The following is a 21170-nucleotide window of genomic DNA, read 5'->3' on the forward strand; positions in this document are numbered from 1 at the left end:
AGGTCAGCACCAACACTTTGAATTGTGCTCAGAAACGTACTGGGAGCCAATGCAGATCTCCCAGGACCACTGTTATGCGGTCCTGGCAGCCGCTCCCAGTCACCAGTCTAGCTGCCGCATTCTGGATTAGTTGTAGTTTCTGGGTCATCTTCAAAGGTAGCCCCACATAGAGCGCATTGCAGTTGTCCAAGCGGGAGATAACCAGAGAATGTGGGCAGGGAGGGTCTCAGCCTGCGTACCAGATGGAGCTGGTAGACAGCTGCCCTGGACACAGAATTGACCTGCGCCTTCATGGACAGCTGAGAGTCCAAAATGACTCCCAGGTTGTGCACCAGGTCCTTCAGGGGCACAGTTACCTCATTCAGGACCAGGGAGTCCTCCACACCAGCCCGCCCCCTGTCCCCCAAGAATGGTACTTCTGTCTGTCAGGATTCAACCTCAATGGTAGTAATCAATACCCTTTACCCAAGGGATGCGGGTGGTGCTGTGGTCTAAACCACTGAGCCTCTTGGGCTTGCTGATCAGAAGGTTGGTGGTTCGAATCCCCACAACGGAGTGAGCTCCCATTGCTCTGTTCCAGCTCCTGCCAACCTAGCAGTTCGAAAGCACGCCAGCACAAATAGATAAATAGGTACCACTGCGGTGGGAAGGGAAACAGCATTTCCATGCACTCTGGTTTCCGTCACAGTGTCCCGTTGCGCTAGCAGCGGTTTAGTCCTGCTGGCCACATGACCTAGTAAGCTGTCTGTGCACAAACGCTGGCTCCCTCGGACTGAAAGGGAGATGAGCGCCGCAACCCCACAGTCGCCTTTGACTGGACTTAACCGTCCAGGGGTCCTTTTTTTAAAAAAACCCTTCCCGTGCATGAATTTGTCTAAAGTGAAGGCGGTGAAGGTCCTGTGTGAGTGTCTGGAGGCGGTTGGAGGATGGATGGCGGCTAATGGATTGAAGTTGAATCCTGACAAGACAGAAGTACTGTTTTTGGGGGACAGGGGGCGGGCTGGTGTGGAGGACTCCCTGGTCCTGAATAGGGTAACTGTGCCCCTGAAGAACCAGGTGCGTAGCCTGGGAGTCATTTTGGACTCACAGCTGTCCATGGAGGCGCAGGTCAATTCTATATCCAGGGCAGCTGTCTACCAACTCCACCTGGTACGCAGGCTGAGACCCTATCTGCCCGCGGACTGTCTGGCCAGAGTGGTGCATGCTCTAGTTATCTCCCGCTTGGACTACTGCAATGCGCTCTACGTGGGGCTACCTTTGAAGGTGACTCGGAAACTACAGCTAATCCAGAATGCGGCAGCTAGACTGGTGACTGGGGGCAGCCGCCGAGACCACATAACACCGGTCTTGAAAGACCTACATTGGCTCCCAGTACGTTTCCGAGCACAATTCAAAGTGCTGGTGTTGACCTTTAAAGCCCTAAACGGCCTCGGCCCAGTATACCTGAAGGAGCGTCTCCACCCCCATCGTTCTGCCCGGACACTGAGGTCCAGCGCCGAGGGCCTTCTGGCGGTTCCCTCATTGCGAGAAGTGAAGCTACAGGCAACCAGGCAGAGGGCCTTTTCGGTGGTGGCGCCCGCCCTGTGGAATGCCCTCCCATCAGATGTCAAGGTGATGGACAACTACCTGACATTCAGAAGACATCTTAAGGCGGCCCTATTCAGGGAAGCTTTTAATGTATGATATTTTAGCGTTTTTTGGTTTCTGTGGAAGCCGCCCAGAGTGGCTGGGGAAACCCAGCCAGATGGGCGGGGTACAAATAATAAATTATTATTATTATTATTATTATAAATTGCATCCCAAATGCGCAAGTCCTTCCTACACACACATGCAGGATGCTTTCCCAACATTTCTCCAGTGAAAATAGGGATGTCCTAAGAAAGAGCTCAGGACTGCAATACCTCAAGGACCACCCCTTTCCATATGAACCTTCCTGGACCCTGAGATCACCTTCTGAAGCCCTTCTTCGTGTGCCTCCTTCTCGAGAGGTCCGGAGGGTGGCAACACGAGAGCGGGGCCTTCTCTGCAGTGGCTCCCCATCTATGGAACGCTCTCCCCAGGGAAGTTTGCCTGGCGCCTTCATTATATACCTTTAGGCGCCAGGCAAAAACGTTCCTTAAAGGCCTTTGGTTGACCTGATGGACATCCTATACCCTTTTAAAATGTGGGTCTTTTTGGGGGGGTGATATTGGCTTACTGTTTTTATTTTGGTTTTATATTGTGATCTTTTCAGTGAACCACCCTGAGACCTCCAGGTATAGGGTGGTATATAAATTCTAGTAGTAATAATAGTAATAATCATCATCATCATCATCATCATCATCATCATCAGATCATTCTAGGATCAAATCAGAAACCGGGACAGCTCCTGTAAATCCAGGAATGTCCCTGGAAAATAGGGACATTTGGAGTCTGTCTGTCTGTCTCTCTCTCTCTCTCTTCCCCCCCCACACACCTACACACAATTATGACAACATGCTCTCAACACACACACACACACACACACACACACACACACACACACACACTGCTTTTCCTCCATCACAAAGTGACCACTGCCTGCCCACATTGACCAGCGATGGAGGGAGGTGGCTGCTCTTTTGCACCCCAGAGAGAAGGCACCTGTTCCGCATTTTCATGCGCTGGAGTGCGCACTGCAGCCTTGGCATCATGGCAATCCTGGAGGTGTGTGTGTGGGGGGAAGCCTCTGTCCCCTGCCCCATCCTGACCTGCCAGCCCTAGACGGAGCAGTACGGGGGAAGCCTACCTGTCACCAGAAAGGTGCACCTCCCGGCCCCCGCCTCGTTGATGATGTTGCAGTTGTAAATCCCATAGCTGTCCCTGGAAAGGCTCCGGATCGTGTACTCGGTGGAGTCCTGGGCGTCAAACTGCCCCGTCCGAAGGAGTTTGTTGCCCAGCCGCCACTCGAAGGTCAAGACGCGGGTGGGGTAAGCCCTCAGAACACGACAGGTCATGGTGACGCTTCGGCCTTGGCCCTGACGGATCTCCAAGAAGGTCGGCTCCACGGCGGGAGGATCTGCAAGAAGCGGGAGAGGAGAGGGGATTGCAACAGGTTTTCTTCAGTGAACCACACCGGCTGTGATGCTGGAGAACGTTTTGCTAGGTCAGAACCCACAAAAAGCAGAGTCGCCAGGCCTATAAACTAGTCGGTAATATCCAAGGCAAGACGATGACCAAATACAATGATACAATATCAATATACACTCTTTATATAATATGAAATATATGAAATCACATAAACAGAAAACTTAGGAATCTCTGAAAGTCACAAAATATGCTCTCTTAATGGATTATCTTGAAAACATAAAACCAAATAAACATAAGTCTTATAAGTCTTGGAAAGTCTTTGAAGACTATGCAAGTCTCTGAAAGAAGCAAATTCTTATCTGGTGGAAACAGGTTGTAAAGCTTAGTTTATGGCGTCCGACGATGCCGAAGTAGTTTGCAAACAGACGTTGTGAACGGTGATTCTGGATATATCCACTATTTCATGGAATTCTTCTTCAGCACAGCAGAAGGATACAAAAATGATTCACAAACCCATCTATATGGTAAATGAAAAAATATAAGTATATAATATGCCTTGGATATTACTGACTATTGTTTGCAACACAGGGGTTAAATTGCTAGGCCTCTAAACTACACAGAGGCCTTCCTTCACCTTAGCTTTACACACAAGTAGACATTAAGTCACATAGCAAGCGGAGCTGCAACCGGGTAACTAAGCAACAGCCTTATCAGACGGAGCAATCCCAGGCACAGAGGAAGAATCAAGGCTATAAACTCATCGGCAAATTTCTTCAATCATCAGAAGATCTCCTGGCTCTGTTTTCTTTTGTACAACATTCCCCCCACCCAACAAGGATTTAACAAGTTTCTTTTCACTATTAGCTATTGCTAAGCACTGGAAGGGTGACCGTATACCAACTGGAGAAGAAGGGCTACAAAAACTGAGCGAGGACTTGGAACTCGCTAAGTTGATGGAAGCCTTAAGTGTAATGGGGTTGAGTTACTTGTGCGTAAACTGTCCCCGTTAGGGAGCTTAATTGCCTGGGTTAAACCGTCCTGACTGCACAGCCCATCTCAGCGTGGCTGCCTCAGTCGCTAGCAGAATCTGTCTGTGGGCGTTTCTTAAACCTTTTCCAGCATAAAAGCTGTTTGACTCCCAGTCGTCTCTGCCTCTCACTGCGCGGGAGTCTTCTGCGCAGGGAGGGCGTGGGTAGTGGAGGACCAGTGCTCTCCTCACTGATGTCCAGGGAAGAATCCTGGAGCTCTCCCTCCACTTCCCCCATTTGCCCTCCTGGATCCCTGGTGTTACGCCGATTTCCTTCCCCCTCTACCAAGCTGCGTTTCTCCCTGGTGCTGGTACCTTCTCCTGCAGAATCGGGGAGCCTCTCCTTCTCCTTTCGCTCTGATGTCAGTTCCCTGACATTAAGGAACAAGCCAAATAAATTGTCCAGAAGGAATGAGGATGCCTAAATACCTACCTATTGAGTCAAGGTTCAACAACCAAGATTTGGTTGTGTTTATAATAAACCCGCAGTGAGAGATTTTACTTTCTTGGGCTCCATAATCACTGCAGATGTTGACAGCAGTCACGAAATTAAAAGACGCCTGCTTCTTGGGAGAAAAGCAATGACAAACCTAGACAGCATCTTAAAAAGCAGAGACATCACCTTGCCAACAAAGGTCCGTATAGTTCAAACTATGGTTTTCCCAGGTAGTGATGTATGGAAGTGAGAGCTGGACCATAAAGAAGGCTGATCGCCGAAGAATGGATGCTTTTGAATTATGGTGCTGGAGGAGACTCTTGAGAGTCCCATGGACTGCAAGAAGATCAAACCTATCCATTCTTAAGGAAATCAGCCCTGAGTGCTCACTGGAAGGACAGATCCTGAAGCTGAGGCTCCAAGACTTTGGCCACCTCATGAGAAGAGAAGACTCCCTGGAAAAGACCCTGATACTGGGAAAGATGGAGGGCACAAGGAGAAGGGGACGACAGAGGACGAGATGGTGGGACAGTGTTCTCGAAGCTACCAGCATGAGTTTGACCAAACTGCGGGAGGCAGTGGAAGACAGGCGTGCCTGGCGTGCTCTGGTCCAGGGGGTCACGAAGAGGCAGGAATGACTAAATGACTAAACAACAACAAAGCACTGGAAGGGTGACCATATACGGTACCAACTGGAGAAGAAGGGCTACAAAAGCTGAGTGAGGGCTTGGAACTTACTAAGTTGATGGAAGCCTTAAGGAACAAGCCCAATAAAATAGTCCAGAAGGAATGGGGATGCCTAAATGCCTACGTATCGAGTCAAGGTTCAACAACCAAGATTTGGTTGTGTTTAGAATAAACCCGTAAGTGGGAAAATGTCTCCTTATAGCAAGATGAGGAATATATTGAAATACAGAGAAATTGTTCTAGCTATAGGAAATGAACCACCGCGAGGTCAATGGAAGTCAAAAAACCAAAAGTATAATAAAAAGAGATCCACCCCAGAAGGGTCAGCATCTCGGTAGAGAAATGACATTATGGGATGTCTATTATAGTTAGCTTATACTATACTTATGTTCTTACTTTTTGCGTTGGCTCTGTTTTTTGTTGCATCAATTAAGTGTTTTAAATTTGTTGTTAGCCGCCCTGAGCCCGGTTTTCTGAACCGGGAAGGGCGGGGTATAAATAAAAAAATATTTTTATTTATTATTATATATTTTTTTCTTTTTGTTTTTTCTTCTTCTTTTTTCTGTTTCTTTTCTTTCCCCCTTTTTGTATTCAGTTGAAATGTTTGTATACTTTGTTTCATTTGTATTTGCATAATAATTCAATTATATATGTGTGTGTGTATGTATATGTATGTATATATATGTGTGTATATATATATGTTCTTGAAGCTACATACATGATTCTGACCAAACTGTGGGAGGCAGTGGAAGACAGGAGGGCCTGGCGTGCTCTGCTCCATGAGGTCACGAAGAGTCAGACACGACTAAAGACTATACAACAACATATACATATATATATACATATAGATATATAGATATAGATAGATATTTTAAAAAACAGTTTCTTTTCACTGCCTGTAAGCTGTAATTATCCTGGGTGGGACTCAAACTAAGTATTCAAATTGCAAGGCCGGAGATTCCAACTAACTATTAGGAAGAACTTTCTGGCAGTAGGAGCCCCAGGTAGGAATCACAACTAAAGAACCCCTGGCAGGTGATTACCCCCCCCCCATTTAAAAGTCTTGAGTGAAAGATAGCCCACCACCTTCTGAGGAAGTCCATTCCACTGTTGAACAGCTCTTACCATCAGAAAGATCTTCCTAATATTATGTCAGAATCGCCTTTCCTCTCCTTTGAATCCATTGCTTCCTACCCTCTGGAACAGCAGAAAACAAGCTCGCTCCATTGTCCATATGACAGCTCTCGAGACGTTTGAAGATGGCTCTTATGTCTCCTCTCAGTCTCTTCTTTCTCAGGCTAAGCATACCCAACTCCCTTGACCATTCCTCATCAGGCTTTATTTCAAGACCTTTTAATAACTTGGTAACCCTCCTCTGCCCACGTTCCAGCTTGTCAGGATCATCCTTAAATTGTGGTGCTCAGAAGTGGACTCCAGGTGTGGTTTGACCAAGGTAGAACAGAGTGGGACTATTCCTTCCCTTGATCCAGACTCTAGACTTCTGTTGATGCAGCTTAGAATAGCGTTTTTTGCTGCTGCATCACACTGTGGACTCCATTAAGCTTGTGGTCTATTATGGCCACACTGCCACTTGTCCTGTACCTAGAAAGTACCGGTTCTGACCCGTTTTCATCTTGCCCCTCTCCTCTCCCAGGGAAAAGCCACTCTTTAGTGCTAATTCGGAGCAAATGTCCATCTGGTGAAAACTTGCATTGCTGTTTGCTCCAACTGAGTACTAAAGAGCAGTTTTCACTGGGGGGAAGCAGCAGGACAAGTGGGAATATGGATAAGGCCTAAGACTCTTAGATGCTTTCCCTGTGTACTTCTGTCAAGCCAGGTGTGTCCTCCGCCCTACCTGCGTGCATCTGGTTGCTTGTGCCTAAGTACTGAACAACAAATAAATGACAGAAGAGACATTCCCAATTTTGCACATCCCCCAGCAACGACCCAAACATCCTTTGTGACCATCGTCATTAGCCTATGGTTACCAGACGTCCCAGTTTCCCGGGGACAGTACCCATATTTACAAATCTGTCCCCAGACAAAATCCGTCCCTGGAATGTCCCTGGATTTCATTTAATGTCCCCGGATTTATATTTTAAGTGTTGTAGATTTATTAATAGGGAATGAATGTTGCGTGATTCAATGGCACAAGACACATCATATGGGGACTTCCAGCGAGGCAAAATGGCGGGTGCCATGGCAGTGAGCAGCTCCTGAAGCCAGCCAGAGCCAACTGCGCTACCAGGCTGGCTCCGGGCTGCTGAGACTGCTGCTGCCGAGGGGGAACTGGGGATGCCCGGCGTGTCAACTGGGAGAACCGCTGACGCCCCCCCCCCCATGACTCAAATTGAGCCGGGAGCGAGAGTGCCTGGCCACTCGGCCGACTGCCTAGCGGCACTCCAGGGCTAGTAAAAACCCCAGAGCCGAAACGGAGAAGGAGGAAAGGAGGAGGAGGAGGAAGAGAGAGAAAGAGGAAGGAGAAAAAAGAGGGGAGCCCCGATCTTGCCGTGTTGCTGAGCTGCTGGCACTGTGGAGGAGAGGTAGGAGAGAGCTGGGAGGGCAAGGACATGTGGTCGAATCCAGGCCTGACCTGAGCCTATTCCATGGCAGATAGCGCTCCAAGAGATCAGGCTGGAGCCCAGAGGAAGGCCACGCGACAGAGGACACCCAGAAGAGAAGATACAGTGGTACCTCGGGTTAAGTACTCAATTCGTTCCAGAGGTCCGTACTTAACCTGAAGCTGTTCTTAACCTGAAGCACCACTTTAGCTAATGGGGCCTCCTGCTGCCGCTGCGCCGCCAGAGCACGATTTCTGTTCTCATCCTGAAGCCAAGTTCTTAACCTGAAGCACTATTTCTGGGTTAGCGGAGTCTGTAAACTGAAGCATATGTAACCTGAAGAGTATGTAACCCGAGGTACCACTGTATTACTTCTTAATTTTTTTAAAAAAATGATTTTTAAAAAAATAACTTTCTTTTTCTCTTTTCAGAAGAAGAAGAAGAAGAAGAAGAAGAAGAAGAAAAGTGTCCCTGGATTCTTTGAAAAAAATCTGGTACCCTTCCATTAGCTGTCCTGGCTCTTCTGGGCCCCTACAGAGAAGCTGCCCTCCTCAGTCATCTTTCCTCCAGCCTTCAGGCTATTAATGGGCCAGAACCTTCCAGCCTGTGGAGCAGCAAAGACCTTTGTGGCTCCAGGCATCTGTTTGATTGACAGGCAGGAGATTAGACGGTTTTAAACAGCGCTGAGAGTTACAGGTCATTCTGAGTCCTCAGGAGGGCAATTAAAGTTCTTTCTCTTTTCCTCAACTCTCCGCCCCTAAACTCCCCTAAAATCACAGGTCCTCTAGGCAGATTTTCCCCCTTCTGATGAATTTCGGTGTTCGGTCCAGGTGTGGGAGGGAGCTGGAGACATACCTGGACTGGGGTTCTCATGTGGGTCTGGCTTGGGAAGCTCCCTAGTTCAGTGGCAGAGCAGTGTGGACAGTCCTGAGCCACGTAGGCGGATCAATGTTTCCATAGAATCACAGAACTGTGAAGTTGGAAGGGACAAGGGTGGATCTGATTTAAATCAAATTGATTTAAATCACAATTTAAATCACGATTTAAATCACTAGTCAGCAAGACTTGATTTAAATCATTTCTTTTTACAGAAAGACTCCTTCTTGCTGGTATCATCTTGATATTTACAAGCAATTTTTGGAATAATAAATTTTCAGAGTAGTTTTTACAGTTAAATAAGAAAATTTCTGATTTGGTTATACTATTAGAAATATATAGGCAGATAATTATGAAATTATGGTGAGGTTTAATAAGTGAACTGTTTATATTTGGGCAACTTATCTGCTGGACTTTATTGGAAGGAGAAAAATAATCATTTCCTTAACAACTATTTAAACAAATTATTGAACTAAAACAATAACATTGTAGCATATGTATACATGTTTGATAACTGATGTGGTTATCTAGCATCGCCTGAGCTCTGTGAGTGCAACTTTTTCCTGACTGAACTGCAGAGTTTTTGAGGAACGGGACATTCTCAGGGAAACCAAAATGCTTGTTTACAAAGCTATTGTACTACCAACCTTACTGTATGCTTGTGAAACATGGACCACTTATAAACACCATCTCCAACTCATCAAAAGATTCAATCAAGGTGTCTCCGACATTTGGGAAGACAGGTGAACTTATGCCAGTATATTGGAAGAAGCAAAGATCACCTGTGTTGAAGCAATGATTCTTCAACATCAACTTTGTTGGACTGGTCATGTTGTGCGGATGCCTGATGATCGTCTTCCAAAGCAACTACTCTATTCCGAACTTAAAATGGAAAGCGTAATGCTGGTGGTCAACAAAAGAGGTTTAAAGACTCTCTCAAGGCAAATCTTTAAAAATGTAGTATAAACACCGACAACTGGGAAACACTGGCCTGTGAGTGCTCCAGTTGGAGAACAGCCTTGACCAAAGGTGCCATGGGCTTTGAAGACACTCGAACTCAGGACGCAAGGGAGAAATGTGCTAAGAGGAAGGCATGCTTGGCAAACCCTCACCATCATCTTCTTCTTCTTCTTCTTCTTCTTCTTCTTCTTCTTCTTCTTCTTCTTCTTCTTCTTCTTCTTCTTCTTCTTCTTCTTCTGCGATCCCTCGTAGCCGAGTAAGATTGTCTTCCATAAACACGGTTTTAACAGTGAGTCTGTAAGTGACTGGAGGCCAATTCTGGATCCACACGTCCTTCCACAGTGGGGACATAGGTTTCCGGGCAGGATATGATCATGGTAAATGTCCCCACTGTGGAAGGACGTGTGGATCCAGAATTGGCCTCCAGTCACTTATGGACTCACTGTTAAAACCATGTTCATGGAAGACAATCTTGCTCGGCTACGAGCGACCGCAGAAGAAGAAATCCTATTGCTCCCAATCTGACGCTGAGCGAGGTGATGCCACAGATCCCAGCTTCTGGTTTCCTTGCACTTGAAACATCATAGCAGGAGAGGGGGAACCTTCCTCCTGCCCCCTCCTGCAAGGAGAAGATTGCCATGGTTTTGGCTTCTCAGCTGCCGATTCCTCAGGCAGCAGAACAATTTGCAAGCTGCTTCAATCAAGGATTGCAAACAGCAGCCCCTGAAATCAGCGCCGGCTTTTGGAAGGCTGTCAAAGGGCTGTTTCACAGCAGATCCGCCGGGCGGGCTCCTGGCAGACAGGTTGCTGGGAACAATCAGCACCTCACCTACAATTAATGTTGAGGCTTCTTGACGCGAGTCTCTCCTCCTCTCCATGCCTTTGCTTCCCAGTGGTGCAATGTGAATCCTGGCAACAGACCTGCCTCCCAACGAAGATGGCCATAGAGTGCCAAAAACCAAGCTTCAATTAAGCCTAAATATAAGAAGGAAGAGCCCCGCTGGGTCAGGATAGTGTCCCATCTACTCATAGAATCGTAGAGTTGGAAGGGACTCCATGTGTCATCTAGTCCACCCCCCTGGAATACAGGAATCTCAGCTAAACTCTTGCATCCTGTTCTCACAGTGTCTGAGCAGATGCGTTTTTTGGGAAGCCCCCAGACAGGAGCTGAGCAGAAGAACCTTCTCCCTTCCTGCTGCTTTATTAATTGTTATTTTATTTATTAGTTTCATATACTGCTGAGGGTCACAGGGCGTTTTCCAAAATAACGGTGTCCAGAAGCATTGCTGTGGAGGCAGAGCACAGCCCTGGTGGCTAGGAGATATCAATGGCCATCGGCAGCCCTCTCCTCCTCCAGGAATTGAAATTGATTGAAATTGAAATACTTTATGGTCACTTGTACAACTTGTATACAGTGAGGTTACACGAGCACCCCCCACTCAGCTCTCTTAGTCTTAATTCCCCTCGTTTACTGACGCACATCCACCAAACCCCAAAGTCAGTTGCCCTGTTGTTCTCTTTTCATTCAGCAGCCTAACAGCCCAGGAATAGAAGCCGTTCTTTACCCTGTTGGTGCGACTAATCAGGCTTCTATATCTTCTGCCCAAGGGCAGGAGATCAAGAAAGTGCCGGCCAGGGTATGAATCATGCCTGAGAATTTTCCACACTCTCCTGAGGAAACGTTCTTCCGTGATGTCATCCAGCGGATTCATGGGACAGCCCATAATATCTTGTGCTGTATTCACTACCCTCTGTAGGACTTCCTATATGTCAAATCCTCTTTTAAAACCACCCAAGTGTTTGAATTTGATATCCTGCTTTATAACTACCCAAAGGAGTCTCAAAGTGGCTAACATTCTCCTTTTCCTTCCTCCCCCACAACAAACACTCTGTGAGGTGAGTGGGGCTGAGAGACTTGAGAGAAGTGTGACTGGCCCAAGGTCACCCAGCAGCTGCAGGTGGAGGAGCGGAGACGCGAACCCGGTTCCCCATATTACGAGTCTACCAGTCTTAACCACTACACCACACTGGCTATGTACTCTCTGCAGTGGCGTAGCATCAGGGGAAAGGGGGGACAGTCCACTTAAAACCCCAACTGTTTGTTCCGATTGAACGATACCAGGTTACAAAATCGCCCTGCTTGGATACATAAGACATTGGCAGGCTTTGAAAGAGCATTAGACCAATTCCTAGAGGAAAGGGCTATTGATGGCTTCTAGCACAGATGACTCTCTTCTGCATCTACAGTTGGTGGCAACGAAATTTCTAGGAGCCGTAGGTCAATTCTGTGCCCAGGGCAGATGTTTACCAGCTCCATCTGGTGCACAGGATGAGACCCTCCCTGCCTGCGCACTGTCTCGCCAGAGTGGTGCATGCTCTAGTTATCTCTTGCTTGGACTACTGCAATGCGCTCTACATGGGGCTACCTTTGAAGGTGACCTGGAAACTGCAATTAATCCAGAATGCGGCAGCTAGACTGGTGACTGGGAGCGGCCACCGAAACCATATAACATTGGTCTTGAAAGACCTGCACTGGCTCCCAGTAGGTTTCCGAGCACAATTTAAAGTGTTGGTGCTGACCTTTAAAGAATACCTAGAAGGAGCGTCTCCTCCCCCATCGTTCTGCCCAGACCCTGAGGTCCAGTGCTGAGGGCCTTCTGGCAGTTCCCTCACTGTGAGAAGCCAAGTTACAGGGAACCAGGCAGAGGGCCTTTTCAGTAGTGGTGCACGCCCTGCGGAACACACTCCCACCAGTTATCAAAGAGAAAAACAACTACCAGACTTTTAGAAGACATCTGAAGGCAGCCTTGTTTAGGGAAGCTTTAATAATAATAATAATAATAATAATAATAATAATAATAATAATAATAATAAATACTGTAATGCATCAAACATTAAAAGCTTCCCTAATGTTATTGTATTTGAGTGGTTTGTTGGAAGCCACCCAGAGTGGCTGGGGAAGCCCAGCCAGATGGGCGCGGTATAAGTAATTTATTATTATTATTATTATTATTATTATTATTATTATTATTATTATTACATCCCCTCCAACATTTCGCTGATGAAAATCAAAAGGAAAAGCAGAACAGTCTGGGATCAATTCAGAAGCCGGGACTGCTTCAGTAATTCCAGGACAGTCCCCAGGAAATCATGACACTCTGGAGGGCCTGGTAAACCCATTGCTGGAAACCCCAGGAGAAGGAGGGCTTCTGTGCTCAGATCCTGTTTCCCAAGAGAGGCATGTGGTTGGCCACTGTGAGAACAGGATGCTGGATGAGATGGGCCACTGGTCTGATCCAACACATGCTCTTCTTATGTCACAAGAAGCTCCCCAACCCTGTGAAGTGGTTTTGGGCTGCCCGTCATCGCTAAGACTGAGTGTGTGTGCTGGTCCCGGGGGCTAACCGTGAGGCGAGGTCCGAGTCCAGTCCAAGGTCGATGGTGCGGTATGGAGGCTGTCCGTCAAAGCTGAAGCTGGGTCCAAGGGGGGAGTAGGGTGAGGTCAGGAACTCTGGCAGAAGAGCAGGACAGGGTGCAGGCAGGAACAGACTACCAACAACGTTGCTCCCGCAACCTGGGACTGGGGCTGGCCGGCTTTTATCTGCCCCAAGGCATAGGGCGGCCCCGATCCTCAGGTGACTCGCCTCTCCTGGCCTGGAGGTGAGCCCTCCTCCTGCGGGAACTTAGTTCCCTCCGCCTCTCTGCCCTGAGTCTCTGCAGCTCAGGAGAGGCTGGAGGGTTACCAGACCCAGAGGCAGCCTCACCTTCCTCTGACAGGGCTGAGAGTGGAGGACCTGCAGGCAATGGGTCCTCCATCACGTTAAGGACCAGAGCCGACTCAGCTGATGCCTGCACCTGAGGATCCAGCACAGGTGAGGACCCTTCAGGCTCAGGCCCCAGCCCCAGCTCAGCTGGTTCTGGAGGCGGGGACTCCTGTGCAGGCTGGGATCCCTCAGGTTCAGCATCCAAGTCCGAATCCCAGGCCATCACGGTGTGTGTCTGCATCAATCCACTCCAGATCCCCTCCTTCGCCGCAGGGCTCCCTTCTCAGCAGCGTCTGTCTCCTGCTCCCCCCCTCCCTTAGAAGCTGCCAGTCACCAGAGTATTCTCCAAGAGACGGATATATCTCAAGCCTGTTTGTAGTGAATTTGAAACTTTTATTTGCTGAAATCGTCACAAATCACAAGGAGGGGGCCTTACGCGGCCGCCTCTCGAGAAATCCTGATTTGCCACAGTGACAGACTTCTTTAAAGTTCCATGAAGCCTGCATAACTTACGGCTCTTCAGAATAACCTACTCCGCGGCCGATGTTTTATGCATTATCGCTCCATACTTCATATTTTGGATGAGGTGGTTTGCATAGCGGAGACGGACTGTGCAAAAAGAGCGATGCATCATTGGAAGTGGGTGGAAATGGCTTGGATTAGCAGGCTCTGCTGGGGGTGGGTGGCAGCAAATAGGCGGCTGGGGGGGGGGAATATTATTCAATCCATAGGATGAATCCCCAGTGCAGTTAAGCCACAGGAGATGGACTGGAGCCAGAATTGGTCCCTGTCTGTGCAGGCGAGATGAAGGGACAAGCAAGGATGGAGAAGGTGGGGATCCCAGGAAAAGAGATGCTATGCCCACTTGCACCTGCAGCATGCCGTTAAAGCCATGTCATACCACTCTAAACGGTCCGTATAGTAAAAGTCATGGTTTTCCCAGGAGTGATGTATGGAAGTGAGAGCTGGACCATAAAGAAGGCTGATCGCCAAAGAATTGCTGCTTTTGAATTCTGGTGCTGGAGGAGACTCTTGAGAGTCCCATGGACTGCAAGAAGATCCAACCTCTCCATTCTGAAGGAAATCAGCCCTGAGTGCTCACTGGAAGGACAGATCCTGAAGCTGAGGCTCCAAGACTTTGGCCACCTCATGAGAAGAGAAGACTCCCTGGAAAAGACCCTGGTGCTGGGAAAGATGGAGGGCACAAGGAGAAGGGGATGACAGAGGACAAGATGGTGGGACAGTGTTCTCGAAGCTACCAGCATGAGTTTGACCAAACTGCAGGAGGCGGTGGAAGACAGGAGGGCCTGGCGTGCTCTGGTCCAGGGGGTCACGAAGAGTCGGACACGACTCAACAACTAAACAACAACAAAACCACTCCAAACATACCGTATTTTTCCGTCTATAAGACGCCCCCATGCATAAGATGCCCCCGATTTTTGGGGACTAAATTTAAAGAAAATGAGGGGAGAAGGCAGAGAGAGAGAGAGAGAGAGAGAGAGAGAGAGAGAGAGAGAGAAGGCACAAAATTGTTGAGCTTTTTTAAGGGGGAATTGCACATGCACCATCACCCCAGCAGGGCCGTTGCTGGGGGCTGGAAAAGTTTCCCACACTGGGCTGGAAACACTCGCTAGAGCAGTGTTTCCCAAACGTTTTTGGGCAACGGCACACCTGTTAGCCGGAAAAAAATCTCGCGGCACACCACCATTAAAGCCCCGCCCCGTGACGTCAGCGCGCAGCGTCACGCCGGGAGGGACGCACAAAAGCGAAAGTTTTTTCCCTCCCCCTTGCCGGGGTGGGAGGAGGCAGCAGAGCGAGGGCAGCTGAGGCGGCGGCGGCTGTTGTGGTGGTGGCGGCGATAGCGGGCGGAGGAGGGGGCGGCGGCGGGAGTTGCTGCTGCTGTTGTTGCTGCTGCTGCCCGGACATGCCGGCCTCCTCCTCCTCCGCTGTCTCGCGATCCTCCCTTTTGCGCGCGCTGCCCCGCCGCTCGGCACCACCACCGCGGAGCCGCCCCCGGCTCGACGCGGATCCTCGCCGCCGCCGCCGCCTCTCACCGCCCGACTCGCCCGCCTTCCTCCCACGGCACACCAGCCGATGTCTCACGGCACACTAGTGTGCCGCGGAACACCGGTTGGGAAACACTGCGCTAGAGCATGCACCCCTGGCATTGGCATGGGGGAATGTTGCACACCTGCCAACCAACTGGCTGATGGCGCAGCTTCCCACCATGCCACTATCCATGTATAGGACGACCCCAGTTTCTTGACATGATTTTTGAGTCAAAAAGCCTCATCTGAGCCCGGCTTTGGCTGGGGAGGGCGGGATATAAATAAAATTTTACTATTTTTTATTATTTTATTATCTAATTCAGTGGTGCCTCTGGATTTGAACGGGATCCGTTCCAGAGCCCCATTTGCATCCTGAGTAGAATGCAACCCGTGACTGTGTGTGCGCAGGTCGTGATTCGCTGCTTCTGTGCATGAGTGTGACATCTTTTTGAATGTCTGCGCATGCGCAAGCGGCAAAACCCGGAAGTAACATGTTTCGTTACTTCCGGGTTGCCGTGGAGCATAACGTGAAGAACCCTGGGAGCTGAAGTTTGTTAAGGGTGCTGAGAGTTGTCAGCTGACCCCCTCTTCTCTCAAAACTACAGTTCCCAGTGCAGTTTAACGATCAATCCCTTGTCCCAGGGAACTAGAACGTAAGAAGAGCATTTGCTGGATCAGGCCAATTGCCCATCATGTCCAGCATCCTGTTCTCACAGGAGCCGACCTGCAAACAAAAAGTCAGTCTGGCTCCCCACCCAACACAACTCTGCTTTCTTTCTATATTGAGCCTGGGAGGAAAGGTGTTATTCTTCTCTTCAGCATTCAAAATCCAGCCTGCATTTCCTAGGCACCTGCTGTTTATTGAATGGGAGATTCCAGGGTCAAATTAGTATGACGTTATTATTATTATTTGTTTGCAGAATACGTTTCCCTCAAATAAACTTCCAGCCACGGTCTGTGGCAAGCCCAGCTGCATAGTGGTTCCTCTTCATTCATTAGAGGCAAAACCTTCCCTTGTCTCAAGGCCAAGCAACCCTCTTTCCCCATTTTTGCATGGTAATAAAACATTTAATTTTTATTATAGTTATTGTCCTTCCTTCTCCCTCAAAGGGGCAGAGAAGCTGCCGCACAGATCTCTGTTCACAGACCCCAGAGGCCTGACAACCCTTCTGATCTCAAGGCACACACTCCGTTGAATTGAAAATATTAATTTATGCCCTTGCAATCTTGCCTGGTTACCATCCAACAGAATCCTTCCCATTGTTTACTGGCCCTGTTTATGTGATTTTGTTTTTTGGGGTGTTGTATTCCTATGTTGATTTTTATTGCTTCGCTCCCCCTATGAATACTGCAGAAAATAAATAACACAAGACTTTTGCAGGCCCTGCGATGGACGTCCTGAGCACTTTCTAGCCACAGTTAGGAAGGGCCTGGCAGTAGGAAATAAAACACGACAAAAGCGACTGGAGTGGGCACCGCTTGGCAGGCTCTTAATATCCATAAAAATATTGCCAGCATGGCTTCCCTGACCATGTCCTGAGCAGCAGTCTCCTGTTGCCAACAATATACTTCATCTTGGCGGTATTGGAGGGGCTCGTAAAAGGAACCACAAACTCAAAACAGTGGGGGCTATTGCTCAGGCACTGGGTGCTTGGCCCTGTCACTCAACATCCAAAAAACCCCCACAAAGTGCTACACCAAGAACCCTCAGCGGCACCACAAATCCAACTCAATGGTGTAACGTTGAAAAGTGTCACTCACTTCTCCTACCTAGGCAGTTATCTTTCCACAAGGGCCGACATTGATGCCGAAATCCAGCATTGCCTGAGCTCTGCAAGTGCAGCTTTCTCCCAATTGAAGTACAAAGTGTTTGAGGACCAGGACATTCGCAAGGAAACCAAAATGCTTGTTTACAAAGCTGTTGTACTACCAACCTTACTGTATGCTTGCGAAACATGGACCACTTATAAACACCATCTCCAACTCCCCAAAAGATTCTATCAACAGCGTCTCCGAAAATTTTTACACATCACTCGGGAAGACAGGTGAACTAATACCAGTGTAGTGGAAGAAGTAAAGCTCACCAGTGTTGAAGCAATGGTTCTTCAACATCAACGTCATTGGACTGGTCATGTTGTGCGGATGCCTGATGATCATCTTGCAAAGCAACTACTCTATTTCTGGCTATGAGTGATCACCAAAGAAGAAAGATGAAGAGGAAAGCACAAAAGCACAATTGCACTTTGCAGGGTAAGAACAGTCCCTCCAAGTTTCCCTATTTTCCAGGCACGTTGCCTGATTTAGAGAAGCCGTCCTGGTTTCTGATTTGATCCCAGAATGTCCCACTTTTCCTTAAAGGTAAAAGGTAAAGGGACCCCTGACCGTTAAGTCCAGTTGCGGATGACTCTGGGGTTGCGGCGCTCATCTCGCTCTATAGGCCAAAGGAGCCGGTGTACAGCTTCTGGGTCATGTGACCAGCATGACTAAGCCGCTTCTGGCGAACCAGAGCAGCACACAGAAATGCTGTTTACCTTCCCACCGGAGCAGTACCTATTTATCTACTTGCACTTTGATGTGCTTTCGAACTGCTAGGTTGGCAGGAGCAGGGACCAAGCAACGGGAGCTCACCCCGTCACAGGGATTTGAACTGCCGACTTTCTGATCAGCAAGCCCCCGGCTCTGTGGTTTAGACCACAGTGCCACCCATGTCCCACTCACTTTTCCTTAAGATGTCCCTATTTTCATTCGAAAAATCTTGGAGGGTATGGAGTTATCCGACCCCTGAGCTGTCTGAAGTCAATCCTGTATAGGAAAGGTTTTTTTAAAAAAATGTTTAACATTTTATTATGCTTTTATATATGTTGGAAGCTGCCCAGAGTGGCTGGGGCAACCCAGTCAGATGGGTGGGGTATAAAAAGTAAAATGATGGAATGGGACATCCCTATTTTCATCGGAGAAATGTTGGAGGGTATGGGAGGAGGCGCGGCTGCATGTTTCAGCTGACCAGCTGCACATACAGAAGTTGAGTGTGTCGTGCTCAGGCCAGGGAGCGGGGGGCAAGTGGGTCCATTTCAATTCCTCCCTGCTTCTCATTTCCCCCTAGCTCAGGGGTAGAGCATCTGCTCTGAGTGAAGAAGGTCTCCATGGCATCTCAACCTAGGGGGAGAAGACTCCCTGAGAGAGCTGCTGCCAGTCAGCGTATGACTTGATTCAGGAGAAGGTCTTCCTATAAACTGACAGGTTTCTCCACCCTTCATGGAGTTCCATGTAGAAACTCTTCAGCTCACAAGAAAATCAAGGTGAGCAAGTCCATATTTAAATTATGAGCAAATCCAGGTGTGTGGGTGTGTTTTAACAAAATAACACCAGATTCTTTGATTCTTGCAGCTTTAAATATCTTGACTTTTTGGCTCGCTTCCAAAAATTATTTTCCGGGTAGTGTGTGGCCTGACCTTTTCAAAAGCAAACAAACACCAGCGACAACATATCTAACCCACCTTATCTAGGTCACACCACTGTGCATGGAGATCTTTCCTGGGCACTCACTTGTTAAAGTGACCCGCCGAACTCCACTTTCGTATTTCTGCTAAAGAACCTTGGGGAATGTTGCCTCCTGCTTCAACGCGGATCTCAAGGCACAATGCAGCAATTGGAAAAAGCGCCGTTCCTCCAGCTCATGCGAATGGCACCTCCAGAGTTTTCATTGAAGATTGAAAATGTTTTAAATAATAATAATAATAATTAATAATAGCTGATTCGGCAATATCTTTTGAACAAGGGGCGTTCCTCCAGACATTTATTTTATGCTTTTTATTTTGTAAAGTTTACATACTGCTTGGTTGTTTATAAAACTCCTCAAGGCAGTGGACAAAAAGATAAAACAATAAAACTATCAATAAGAAAATAATCAACGACAATAATGCAAGAGTTTTGAAAAGTTAAAATCATAGAATTATATCGTTGGAAGGGACACCATGAGTCATCTAGTTCAACCCTTGCAGTGCAGGAATCTCAGCTAAATAACCCATGACAGGTGGCCATCTAACCTCTGCTTAGAAACCTCCAAGGAAGGAGAGTCCATAGCCTTCCAACGTTTTTCAGATGAAAATAGGGATAGTCTATACTCCATCCAGGGACGCGGGTGGCGCTGTGGGTTAAACCACAGAGCCTAGGGCTTGCCAATCAGAAGGTCGGTGGTTCGAATCCCCGTGACGGGGTGAGCTCCCGTTGCTCGGTCCCTGCTCCTGCCCACCTAGCAGTTCGAAAGCACGTCAAAGTGCAAGTAGATAAATAGGTACCGCTCCAGCGGGAAGGTAAATGGCGTTTCCGTGCGCTGCTCTGGTTTGCCAGAAGCGGCTTAGTCCTGCTGGCCACATGACCCTGAAGCTGTACGCCGGCTCCCTCGGCCAATAAAGCGAGATGAGCACTGCAAACCGAGAGTCGGCCATGACTGGACCTAATGGTCAGGGGTCCCTTTACCTTATACTCCATCCAGAATCTTCTCCCACATTTTATCTTGTCACACACATATACCCATGTATACAATAACAGGTGGAGATGAATCAGTGTATAGAGGGGAGGTCCCAAAAATATCTACATGGTGCCTAGGGAACAACTTGCACCTTAATATCAGTGAGACAAAGGAGATGGTGTTGGACTTTCGGAGGAAGAGAGGAGAACTAGCCCCGCTGTATATCGGGGAGGGCTGTGTGGAGAGAGTCTCTTCCTTTAAATTCCTAGGAGTTTATCTCAGTGAAGACTTTACTTGGAAAATCAATACAACCCAGGTGGTTAAGAAAGCCCAACAGAAACTCCATCTCCTCAGAATATTGCGGAAGAATGATGTCAATCAACATCTGATGATCTCCTTCTACCGGTCCACAATAGAAAGTGTCCATTCCTACTGCATCACGGTGTGGGACGCTGGTTTGACATCATCTGATAGGAAGTGCCTACAGAGGGTGGTGAATCCAGCACAAGATATTATGGGCTGTCCTGTGAATCCACTGGATAAAATAGTGGAAGAATGTTGCCTCAGGAGACTGTGGAAAATTCTCAGGGATGATTCACACCCTGGCCGGCACTTTCTTGATCTCCTGCCCTCAGGCAGAAGATACAGAAGCATGATTAGTTGCACCAACAGGGTAAAGAACAGCTTCTATCCCTGGGCTGTTAGGCTGCTGAATGAAAAGATAACAACAGGGCAACTGACTTTGGGGTTTGGTGGATGTGCGTCAATAAACGAGGGGAATGAAGACTAAGAGAGCTGAGTGGGGTGTGCTCATGTAACCTCACTGTATGCAAGTTGTACAAGTGACAATAAAGTATTTCAATTTCAATACAAGCTGTTACACTTAGCCAATGACAACCTCTCCGCCTGGTCTACCTCACAGGATTGTTGCAAAGGGAAAAAACACACACGAGGGAAGGGATCTTGTAGAACATCTCACACAGTTAAATGGAACGAATTAAAGTTTTAGCTGTAAGCTGACTTGAAAAAGGTGGAATAATAATGATAACGACAACAACAGTAACAGAAACTGTGAGAATGATCAGGATCATACCAGAGAGTAAATCCTATTGAACTCAGTGGGACTTAGTTCCGAGTAAACATGCTTAGGATTTCAGTTTAAGGCCGCCCAGTCTTTACCCAGTTGCCTGGGAGTAAGCTCCATTGAATACGGTGGGACTTACAGCTGAGTAGACATGTAAAGGCTTGCAGGGTAAGGCTCCATTTACGATAAAGGAATAAACGCCTCCCTC

The 21170-nt window shown here is 48.0% G+C and overlaps 1 protein-coding gene across 2 annotated transcripts in view; it reads right to left on the reverse strand.

Moving 5' to 3' along the window:
• MDGA2 (MAM domain containing glycosylphosphatidylinositol anchor 2) overlaps nucleotides 1-21170 on the reverse strand; it is a 412109-nt gene that overhangs the window by 69045 nt on the left and 321894 nt on the right. For both annotated transcript variants that reach the window (XM_081195650.1, XM_081195649.1), the window contains exon 9: nucleotides 2768-3037. In XM_081195650.1, the coding sequence (XP_081051776.1) occupies nucleotides 2768-3037 (270 nt within the window). The remainder of the gene's footprint in view (nucleotides 1-2767; nucleotides 3038-21170) is intronic.

Source organism: Podarcis bocagei, assembly GCF_964188305.1.
Source record: "Podarcis bocagei genome assembly, chromosome: 1".
Taxonomy (NCBI): domain Eukaryota; kingdom Metazoa; phylum Chordata; class Lepidosauria; order Squamata; family Lacertidae; genus Podarcis; species Podarcis bocagei.